Source organism: Corella eumyota, chromosome 4 (genome assembly GCF_963082875.1).
Source record: "Corella eumyota chromosome 4, kaCorEumy4.1, whole genome shotgun sequence".
NCBI lineage: Eukaryota > Metazoa > Chordata > Ascidiacea > Phlebobranchia > Corellidae > Corella > Corella eumyota.
Genome location: NC_137493.1, coordinates 10,866,988 through 10,879,561, shown reverse-complemented (window position 1 = coordinate 10,879,561; position 12,574 = coordinate 10,866,988). Strand labels below are relative to the sequence as shown.

General features: G+C 27.7%; 1 protein-coding gene across 1 annotated transcript in view; it reads left to right on the top strand.

The window, feature by feature from the left end:
- Window positions 1-997: 997 nt before the first annotated feature.
- Window positions 998-12,574, top strand: part of LOC145750817 (uncharacterized) — a 29,107-nt gene continuing 17,530 nt past the window's right edge. Inside the window, exons 1-2 of the mRNA XM_082566892.1 lie at window positions 998-1,123; window positions 1,234-3,201. Coding sequence (XP_082423018.1) covers window positions 998-1,123; window positions 1,234-3,201 — 2,094 coding nt within the window. The remainder of the gene's footprint in view (window positions 1,124-1,233; window positions 3,202-12,574) is intronic.

The window sequence follows — 12,574 nt, the reverse complement described above, 5'->3', positions numbered from 1 at the left end:
CGCATCTCTATTAATTGCAATGCAAAGGCTAATTTTAAAAATAATTTTTTAATTTTAATTTTGCTAATTTTAATTCTAAAATTGACTTTGTATGTAAGGTAATCTAAGTTGTTCATATTTATATTTTATTACCGCTGGCAGCTTTTACGTAAACTTGTATCTAACAAAATATGTATTACTTCCACAGAAAACATGTGCTTATCCAACTACTTGTATTTTAAACAACTAAACCAAATTTAATAAAATTTAAATGCAAAAACTTACCCTCAATGGATGAAATCACATCAAAATCAAACTTAGATGCTAGGTCTATTAGAGACATTATAAAATTATTAAGAACGATTCGGCCGGATTAAACCTTTTACGACCTTTATCTAAATAGGCACTGTTGAAAAGAATGAACTATGATAATTGGTGGCGCAATAAAAAATATTATTTGTGTTGCCAAAATATTTTATTTAAAACTTGTAAATAACAATTTTAAATATAAAACGGTATACTTAAAAAAATTAAATATAAAAAAATATGATTTTAATATATTCTATTTTTCATTAATGCATATTTTAATAGACATTATATTTCTACGAATACAACAAAATTTAAATCTTTAACTACATATAATTCTTGACAACATGACAGAATTGAAAAATGGCTATATGCCAAAATTACTTTATTTAGTAAATTTAAAATGTACTACTGCCGCGTAGCCCAATGTAATACAGAAAAGGAATTTTCGACGTGTAATATTAATGCGTTTATACGTCATCTGGGAACTCATTCATATAATGAAATTAGTTAATCAAAAATTCAATGTCAAACTAATGGCTGTCCTCTTGAGTTGTCTTCAGTTAAAAGCTACAGACTTCACAGCACAAGAAATCATGACATTTTACTTCAACCCTATACATTTCCGGTCCTATCAGTAGAAAATAATACTAGTTCAGAAGACAACTCGCACTGTACCAGTAATGTCCAAACAACTCACAGTGAACCAATAATGCCCAATACGAATGAAAATTGTTTACAGAAAAACAACATACATGTTTCCCAAGTATTTAATAAATGGAAACATAATGCTGCAAGGTTTTTGCTTTGTGCAAAGGAAGAGCATAAATTAACTGAGGTTAGTAAATATCTTTCTATTAAAATTGAAACTTACCTCATTAACTAAGAATACAAAACAACTTTATATTGATAAACTGATAGTGTCCTAACGTTTTGGTTTTGTCTTAGGCTTCAATAACCTACATTTCGGAAGGAATAAATGACATTTTACAAACAATATGGGAAGAAGTAGACAAACATGTCGAACAAAGGAATCATTGTCATGAACTTGAAATGGCAGTAAACCAATTTAAAACATTACAAACACCATGGCATCGCAAAAAATTTATGCAACTTTCATTTCCTATTGTTGAACCAACAGAGATTATATTAGGGCATTCTGCACAAATAACTGGGTTGGGGGGAAATCGTATTACAGTAAACTCCCCTCATTTATTGTATTATATTTCATTGAAAGAAACAATTGGTGCTCTGTATAGACATTCAAAGTTAAATACCTTTCTTGACAACAATAACATACAGGACAACAGCACCTCCCTTTATTCGCATTTTACTGATGGAAGAGTATTTTCAGAAAATCCTGCCTTTTGCAGGTATAATTATCACAATGTACAAGTTATCTTATACTATGATGATCTTCAGTTATGTAACCCACTTGGCAGCTATACACATTACAATAAAATAGGGTGCTTTTATGTGACATTTGCCAACATACCCAATGAATTAAGATCTCGTTTAAATAACATATTTTTATTGGGTCTTGTGAAGGTTGCAGATATTTTAAAATATGGCTATGATTCAATTTTAGAAACTTTTTTCTTGGAAATAACTGAGTTATCTGAAAATGGGTTTCATTATGTTATTGATGAAAAACAAGTTGCGGTATATGGTGGATTAGCTTATGTAGTTGGTGACACTTTAGCTGCACATCAGTTACTAGGCCTAAAAGAAGGTGTTGGATTTGCCCTAAGAAAATGTCGATACTGTATGACTGATTTTAATCAAATGCAAAACGTTTTTTTCGAAAATCAATTTCAATTAAGAAGTCTTTCATCACATAAAAAACAGTGCCATGAAATTAAGCTTCATCCAGCTAAATCTGTACAGTATGGAATAAACAGGCATTCTAGTTTTTTTAATCTTCTGAACTTTAATCCGTTTAAATGTGTACCTCAAGATAAAATGCACATTGTTCTTGAAGGATGCATCCCACATACCTTAAAATGTATGCTTGCAAGCTACATTGATCGGAATTTGTTTTCCTTAGAAGTACTAAATGAAAGAATATTAAATTTTCCCTACAGTTATCAAGATTCTTGCAATAAACCTTGTGCGATAAAACTATCACATGTCAAAGAAGGAAAATTAAGACAATCAGCTTCCCAAATGTGGGTTTTAGCAAGATTAATGCCATTTTTTATTGGAGATTTTGTTGATTTGGATGAAGATTGTTGGAAATGTTACAGCCTACTTTTACAAATTACTAGTGTGATAACTGCTCAAATTATCTGCATGGACCAAATTGAAAGTCTCAAATTGGACATTAATTTCTATTTGTGTGTGTTTAAAACTGCATTTCCCACAGTCAACATTATACCAAAACAGCACTATTTGTGCCATATTCCTACAGATATACTAAATCTTGGGCCACCGATTCATTATTGGTCAATGAGGTTTGAAGCTAAGCATTCTTATTTTAAAAGAATAGCAAGGGTGGGCAGTTTTAAAAATATATGCAAATATCTTGCTGAGCGACACCAATGGAAGTTTTGCAAAGATGTGATGAAAGGGGATATATTTAAAACCGAAATATGTCATGGTCCAACTACTTCAACCATGTTTTTTGAAATGGATACTCAACTACAAAATATTATCCAGTCTCAAATACCGAACCTTGTTTCTGGAAGTGAAATACTTTCAACTTCTTGGATTTGTATAAATGGAATCAAATATAATCCCGGTATTTTTTTATTTTGTAAAGTAAAACAGGATTTGCCTGTGTTTGCTAAGATTATTAGTATAATTTTAACCAATTCAACATTTTACTTTTTAGTAAATTTACATGCAACACATGGTGTCTGTAGCTCTTTTAATTCTTATATAATAAGTTTCATTAGTGACTTAGAGACAGTCATGGTAGATAACTGTAAATTACCTTGCCATCAAACATTTTCTGTTTATACATACAAAGAAAAAATGCATGTTGTTATTAGGCTGGATATCTCTGCATTACTGTAAAGTTTTAATTTTTGTATTGGTAGAATTCGCAGAAATACACATTAAGCTGTATTGAAATGATAAAAAATAAATAAAAACATAAAATTTTGGTATTGCATTCCAGTGACTACGCAAGATAATTAACACAAAATTCACTTTTACTGCTAAACTATTTTAAATTATCCAACAAATTAAGCCAGTGCTAATCTAATGTTAATATTAGCCACCTTGGCACTTTATTTAAATCCAAATTTATTTTGGTATTTAATAAAGCCAAAGCTATGCTTAAGATAACATATTGGCTATAAATAGGCCAATTTTTTTTAATAAAGACTGTATTTTAGCCAAAACTTTTTAGTGGCCTATTTTTGGCCAAATTACATAACACAGCATTAAATTAAGCCAGACTGGCTTATTCTAAATACAATTGGCCCAAGATAAGGCAAAAATTTTTCTAGTAGCTTTACTTTAGATTTAACTTGGCTCAAGATTGCAAAATTTAACTTACAGTTAGAGTGAGTTTAAATGGGAGGCGTCCCAGCTACATTAAATGGCCAACCGCTTCTCCGTACGTGGATATTCATTGGTTTTAGATGTGCTTGCAGTGCCTTTAGACCGATAGCTTTGATGACTGTTCGCTTAAATTTAAATATCTGATCACCTATGCTATAGCAGCAACTGTTTTTTATTTCATCAATTCTGTTCAAATTTATCAATATAGCTAGTGGTTATACAGTTTAGTTTGTTAGTTATACAGTAAATTAGTTATAAAAGTTGGCTCGTTAGTTATATAGCTATGAGTTATGAAGCTTGGAAGGTCTGTTATATAGCTGGTTGGTGTTTTGCTTGTTTGTTACACAGCTTGGCTTGTTAGTTTTAAATTAAATATGGCTAGTTAGTTATGGAGCTTTGTTTGTTGAAGTTTTTACCAATTGGTATTTTTATTTTTTTGCTTACTCTTTTAAAATGTAAGAAGACGGAGCGCATCTTCCAACAGGCTTCAAATCAATTAATGGCTTCACCCTTTTTTCGCTTTGAAGCAATTAATGGCTAACTAATTGGCTGGATATCCGATATGCGTTTTAGAGACCCAGCAAGAAAAAGGAAATGACGGAAGTATATGATAATTAGTAATTTACATTTACACTCAAACCATATGTCTCAGTTGTACATTTTCATTTTTTTCTATTGGTTAGTGTTTTAGCTAGACTTTTATCTTAGCATTTAAAGGCTAGTTAGCTAGTAACTAAATATAAATATGATTTAAAAATGGGTGACTTAAAATTATGTATAAGTGATTTATGTATTAGTTAAGTATAAGTTATTTGCATTGTTTTTACATCAAAAAAAAAAAAAAAAAAAACTAAGAGCAACAAGCAAGTTAAACTGCTGTAGGTCATGTTAAACTTATTTTTAACCAATGCGGTTGATAATGTTTAAATCACTAAAGAAAGAAAAAGGGTCAAGGTAATTAAAAAAATATATTACATTCATTTACGACGGTTTTGTTATATGCAATGCTAAAATTGTTATGTATTGTCAACTTTCGATACGTAAAAATATTGTTTATTATGCTTAAACATAACAAAATAATATTAAACCTATACCAACTTTTCAAAAAAACAGTGCACTACAATGATCGCTCAGCTATCGCGAGAGCCTAAAATTCTGATAAACATGTTTGTCAAAATTATATTTAATTTTATTCAACGCGAAACGTGTACATGCCATTTCACTAAATTAAAATAACATACAAATAAAAAACTGTTTGGCCCACATGTGCGCCTCAATTCAACAAAGAGTACCGATAAATCATAATCAAATATGCATTGCCTTTGGCGCAATAATACAAGTACAGATCATCCGAAATTTTTTTAAATTAAAATCTGACGTCGTAAGTATAGTCTAACGCTTAAGATTTTAGAAGGCTACAAAGTTAATAAAAATTTTAAAAGATTTAATTTAACCTAAACAACTTTTTAACCCAAAATTTAACATAACCTAAACAACAACAAAACTTTAAAATATGTTAGCCTAATTTTTTATTGAAACCACAGAATTACAGTGCTAAAAAATGAACAAAATTTTGATAATTGTTTTGTTTTTGGGGTTGCTGGCTATTACTAATGCTTCTAGTTTAAACAATATTAGAGGGCCGCCAGCACCTAGTAGGTACGTGAAATTAAAAACCTAAAGTTTGTTATTATATTTTATATTATTGTTTTTATTTAAATTAAGAATAAATTAATTTGTGTAACTTTACAAACTATAGCTTGGAATGCGATGGAACTGATTGTAGAAAAAAGCGAAGTGTAAAAGAGAAGGTAAAATTAATTTTTTGATGTTGGTGTAAATAAAATATATAATTTAAATACTCTTTTAATATTAGTGTAGTTCCACTTTTTTATCAAATAAAGTTGTTAATTATATGTCTTAATAATATAAAATAAAATAGTGATAATTTATCATAATATATAATATTGATTGAGTTGAGTTAGGTTTTATATTGGGTTACATAATATATTTTAAAGAATTAAAATGTAATAATAAACGAGAATTGTATAAATAATTGGTTATGTTAGAACAGGCTTTATATACTTTAAAATTAGTTTTTTTTAAGTAAAATTTTGCAAAGCATTTAACTATTAAACTTATATTTAAATAAAATACAACACGCGTTTTTTTAGTCAGATATTTTTGTAATATTTTAAATAAACAACTTTTTATCGTAGGACAACTTTACCAAAATTAGAGGATTGCCACCAGGGTTTGTACCTTTTTGACTATTTTATTTATTAAAAGTAGTTCATTAAGTTATTTTTAGTTTTTAAACCGTTTATTTTATAAAAAACATCTACTTAATTTGTTTTATATTTTTGTAGTGGAAAGTAATAAAAAAAAGACAACATCTGTGTTCAATAAAATTGTAATGTTTTTTTGGTTGTTTTTTTATCTTTAAAAACATTATGATTCAACTATAAATAAACAAACACGTACAAAACTTTTTTAGTTTAAATCCTAAAGATAGTCAGTTGAAAGTATAATCTTGTTAGTGTGGCGTTAAATAAGTAAATAATATTGACGTAATATTAAAAAAATTGTCCAATTAAATAATTGTTATAACATAACACTGTAAGTAAAAATAAACAACAAAAAATATGTAAGTGCATTTTTATGAGCAATTCCCTTCTACCGTGGGGTTATAGCTAACCATTTTTTTTAGCAATTGTAAATTCATTATATAGTAACTAACTATTTATATTATTTTAAAATGCGTAAATTCAATTATCTATTTAAGATGTTCAATTACTAATTAAAGGCCTTTTTTGAAAAAAAAATAATATTAAGCTAATATGCCAAAAGTTAAATTAATATAAACTATATCTTCTTCCTGCCTTTTTACCGGCAAGTTGCATGCTACTTGTTAAATTTATGCCAAACCAAAAAAAATAAAAGTTTAACAAAACATAATCAATAATGCTTAAAAACACGTAAATAGATTTTAGAGCCAGTAATCGTTCCGCAGATAAAATTACTTTTCTCTTTGTTCACAGGTGATTTATTAATTCCTTATTCAATAAATTACAAGCATTTTGTATATTATACATTTATAATCTCCAACCATAATTATTGTTGTACATTAGAATAAATGTTTTATTTTCATTTGCATTCTCAGTCTATTAAACAGAAAGAATCAAAAACATTTGTAGCAGTCTCCGTCGACCCAATCGAAAGATTTGGAAATTGTTATTGTTAGTTAATTATTTACGATTATCTTGTTATCTGACTTTTTATTATATTTCATAGACTTTAGAAACAAGTTCTGAATTAAAACACATAATTGAGTATACACATTACAAACTAAGCCAATGTTAAGTTTATCGAAATTATAAACAACAAAAATAATATTCACCAAACGTGGTATTAAATTTAATTATTTTTAATGTTTAAAAAATTAGCTTATGAATAATAAGCTAGGCATTGATCTACTATAGGCGAACCGCAATCGCAATCACCAATCTTGGTAAACATGTTTGCTAAATTGTGAAAAGTTCGTTAAAAATACAACGCAAAATGTACCAATGCCGTTTTACTAAACTAAAATAACATACAAATAAATTACAGCTAGGCTCACATGTGCGCCTGAATTCGACTAAGAGTGACGATGAACCTTAACTCGAATACGCTTTGCCTTTGGCGCATCAAAATACGTAACAAGCAAAAAACACTTTTTAAAACACTTTAGTTTAATTCTCTTAAGCTATCAAATTTAGTTTAATGCAAAGGCAGACTACAAAGTTGTTAAAAATTACAGTGCTAAAAAAGTTGAACAAAGTTTTTTTGATTGTTTCGTTTTTGTGGTTGCTGGCTATTACTAATGCTTCTAGTTTGAGCAATATTAGAGAACCACCATCACCCAAGAGGTGGGTTGAAATAAACACTTAATTATTATGTTTTTTTAAAACAAAAATAAACTAAACTGCAAAACTTTAAAACTATAGCTTAGAATGCGATAGGATTGACTGTAGAAAAAAATGAAGTGTAAAAAACATGGTAAAGTTAATTTTTTAATAGAGGTTTAAATAAAATATATTAACTTTTATATTAACTTTTAAAGGTAGTTTTTTTTCTAAAATACTAGAATTTGTTAATTATATATTTTAATAATGTTTAATAAAAAGAAATTTTAATAACCTTTTATAAAATATAATAATTATTGAGTGTTTTTGTTTTTGGGGTTGCTGGCTATCACCAATGCTTCTAGTATGAGCAATATTAGTGGGCCACCAGTACCCAAGAGGTAAGTAAAACTTAAACCCTAAAGTTTATTATTACGTTTTATATAATTATGTTTATTTAAATTAAGAATAAAATAATTTGTGTAACTTTAAAATCTATACAGTTCGGAATGCTATGGGAGTCAATGTAGGAAAAAAAACGAAATGTAAAGGAAAAGGTAAAATTAATTTTTTGACATGGCTATAAATTATAAAAAAATATTTTAAATTGCTTTTTAAAATTAAAATAGTCCTTTTTTTTAAATTATCAAAAATTGTTATTAAATATTATATTTTAAAAGGAGATATACTATTTTTTTTGTGGAAAGCGTAAAAGTAAATTTTCGAACTCTATAAGGCTTAACAAAACTTAAAAGTTATTTTAATGTTTAACGGGTCGTTTATTCATAAAGCTTTACATCCTAATAAAATACAGGATATTTTCAAACCTAACTTCAGTCCAATATTTTTTTAAAACATTTTAATTTAACAACTTTTCATTATAGGACGACTTTACTAAGATAAGAGCACCGCCAGGGTTGTAGCTTTTTTAAATATTTTATTTTTGAAAAGTAATTTATTTATTTTAAGTTTTTTTTTTAATTTGTTTTAAATTTATTACAGAAGAAAGTAATTAAAAAGCAAAAGCTATTGTGTTTGGTGATGATATAATGTTTTTTTTAGTTACTTTTTGGCACAGAAACAGGCCCAAAATACAGGACGGTAAACATAGCACGAAAACAGGCAAAAAATACAGGACGGAAAATGAAGGAACCGAAAAATAAAAGGTCGAAAAAAAAACAGTATATAACAAGCTAAAATATTACAGAATCAAAAAATAAAAATACGCAATACGATTTTTAAACTAAAATACGTGTTATCATTGACGTCACAAATCGGGGTTTTAACAACTTACATATCATGGCGCCCCAATTTATTTTATATATTTTGTGTAGAACAACGTACCCAACAATGGCATACCCTTAAAAAAGTAAACAAAATATTAGAAAGCGGTCAAATGCAGTTGTAAACTTTGTATTTTCGTAATATACACTATATAGGTGACGTCACAAATAGAAGGTTTTGACAACTTACCTATCATGGCAATCCAATTTATTTTAAATATTTTGTTAGAGGTTTTGATTTAAAAGCAAATGTGCAATTATTTGTTGGATCCGTCCACATTTTTGACAAATGTTTTGTAATTATAATAAAAAATAACAAACCTGGAAGTGTGGTAAACCGGTTTTGGCGTCAGACTACGAGCCGACAGGTTTTTGAGATTGAGCTGCACTAATGCCACACTATTCGCCTTTAAAGCCGGTTCACAGATACATCACACACCTCTCAAATCTCACACCCCTTACTCGATAAAAAATATCAAAAAACATAAGTCAACAACTACTTTATTTTATTTGATTTTATTTAAAAAATTTAATCTAATGTATTGACAAAAATCTTATTTAAAAAAAAAAGTTTTCGCTTAGGGTAAGCGAATCTATTATAATGGATTACCAAAGCGTAAGTTTAGGCGTAAGTAAAACTTGGGCCGCAACCAAGAACCACAAATAGCTTTACTTTAGATTTAACTTGGCTCAAGATTGCAAAATTCAATTTACAGTTAGAGTGAGTTTAAATGGGAGGCGTCCCATCTACATTAAATGGCCAACCGCTTCTTGTACGTGGATATTCATTGGTTTTAGATGTGCGTCAAATCAGCTTGCAGTTCTTTTAGGCCGATAGCTTTGATTGACTGTTCGCTTAAATTTAAATATCTGATCACCTATGCTATAGCAGCAACTGTTTTTTATTCCATCAATTCTGTCCAAATTTCTCAATAGAGCTAGTGGTTATAGAGTTTAGTTTGTTAGTTATATAGTTAGTTAGTTATAACGGTTGGTTTGTTAGTTATATAGCTAGTTAATTATAAAGGTTCGCATGTTTGTTATATAGCTAGTTAGTTATGGAGCTTGGCATGTTTGTTATATAGCTGGTTGGTGTTTTGCTTGTTTGTTATATTGCTTGGCTTGTTAGTTTTAAATTAAATATGGCTAGTTAGTTATGGAGCTTTGTTTGTTTCAGTTTTTACCAATTGGTATTTTTATTTTTTTGCTTACTCTTTTAAAATGTAAGAAGACGGAGCGCATCTTCCATCCTTCAAATCAATTAATGGCTTCACCCTTTTTTCGCTTTGAAGCAATTAATGGCTAACTAATCGGCTGGATATCCGATATGCGTGTTAGAGACCCAGCAAGAAAAAGGAAATGACGGAAGTATATGATAATTAGTAATTTACACTTACACTCAAACCATATGTCTCAGTTGTACATTTTCATTTTTTTGTATTGGTTGGTGTTTTAGCTAGACTTTTATCTTAGCATTTAAAGGCTAGTTAGCTAGTAACTAAATATAAATATGATTTAAAAATGGGTGACTTAAAATTATGTATAAGTGATTTATGTATTAGTTAAGTATAAGTTATTTGCATTGTTTTTACATAAAAAAAAAAAAAAAAACTAAGAGCAACAAGCAAGTCAAACTGCTGTAGGTCATGTTAAACTTATTTTTAACCAATGCGGTTGATAATGTTTAAATCACTAAAGAAAGAAAAAGGGTCAAGGTAATTAAAAAAATATATTACATTCATTTACGACGGTTTTGTTATAGGCAATGCTAAAATTGTTATGTATTGTCAACTTTCGATACGTAAAAATATTGTTTATTATGCTTAAACATAACAAAATAATAATAAACCCATACCAACTTTTCATAAAAAAAGTGCACTACAATGATGGCTCAGCTATCGCGAGCGCCTAAAATTCTGATAAACATGTTTGTCGAAATTATATTTAAATTTTATTCAACGCGAAACGTGTACATGCCATTTCACTAAATTAAAATAACATACAAATAAAAAACTGTTTGGCCCACATGTGTACCTCAATTTAACAAAGAGTACCGATAAATCATAATCAAATATGCATTGCCTTTGGCGCAATAATACAAGTACGGATCATCCGAAATTTTTTAAAATTAAAATCTGACGTCGTAAGTATAGTCTAACGCTTAAGATTTTAGAAGGCTACAAAGTTAATAAAAAAAAGTTAATAATAAAAAAAAAAATTAAAAAAGGCTACATAACCTAAACAACAACAAAACTTTAAAATATGTTAGCCTAATTTTTTTATTGAAACCACAGAATTACAGTGCTAAAAAATGAACAAAATTTTGATAATTGTTTTGTTTTTGGGGTTGCTGGCTATTACTAATGCTTCTAGTTTAAACAATATTAGAGGGCCGCCAGCACCTAGTAGGTACGTGAAATTAAAAACCTAAAGTTTGTTATTATATTTTATATTATTATTTTTATTTAAATTAAGAATAAATTAATTTGTGTAACTTTAAAAACTATAGCTCGGAATGCGATGGAACTGATTGTAGAAAAAAGCGAAGTGTAAAAGAGAAGGTAAAATTAATTTTTTAATGTAGGTGTAAATAAAATATATAATTTAAACACTCTTTTAATATTAGTGTAGTTCCACTTTTTTTATTAAATAAAGTTGTTAATTATATGTCTTAATAATATAAAATAAAATAGTGATAATTTATCATAATATATAATATTGATTGAGTTGAGTTAGGTTTTATATTGGGTTACATAATATATTTTAAAGAATTAAAATGTAATAAAAAACGAGAATTGTATAAATAATTGGTTATGTTAGAACAGGCTTTATATACTTTAAAATTAGTTTTTTTTAAGTAAAATTTTGCAAAGCATTTAACTATTAAACTTATATTTAAATAAAATACAACACGCGGTTTTTTAGTCAGATATTTTTGTAATATTTTAAATAAACAACTTTTTATCGTAGGACAACTTTACCAAAATTAGAGGATTGCCACCAGGGTTTGTACCTTTTTGACTATTTTATTTATTAAAAGTAGTTCATTAAGTTATTTTTAGTTTTTAAACCGTTTATTTTATAAAAAACATCTACTTAATTTGTTTTATATTTTTGTAGTGGAAAGTAATAAAAAAAAGACAACATCTGTGTTTAATAAAATTGTAATGTTTTTTTGGTTGTTTTTTGATCTTTAAAAACATTATGATTCAACTATAAATAAACAAACACATACAAAACTTTTTTTGTTTAAATCCTAAAGATAGTCAGTTGAAAGTATAATCTTGTTAGTGTGGCGTTAAATAAGTAAATAATATTGACGTAATATTAAAAAAATTGTCAAATTAAATAATTGTTATAACATAACACTACAAGTAAAAATAAACAATAAAAAATATGTAAGTGCATTTTTATGAGCAATTTCCTTCTACCGTGGGGTTATAGCTAACCATTTTTTTAACAATTGTAAATTCATTATATAGTAACTAACTATTTATATTATTTTAAAATGCGTAAATTCAATTAAGTATTTAAGATGTTCAATTACTAATTAAAGGCCTTTTTTGAAAAAAAAAATTAATATTAAGCTAATATGCCAAAAGTTAAATC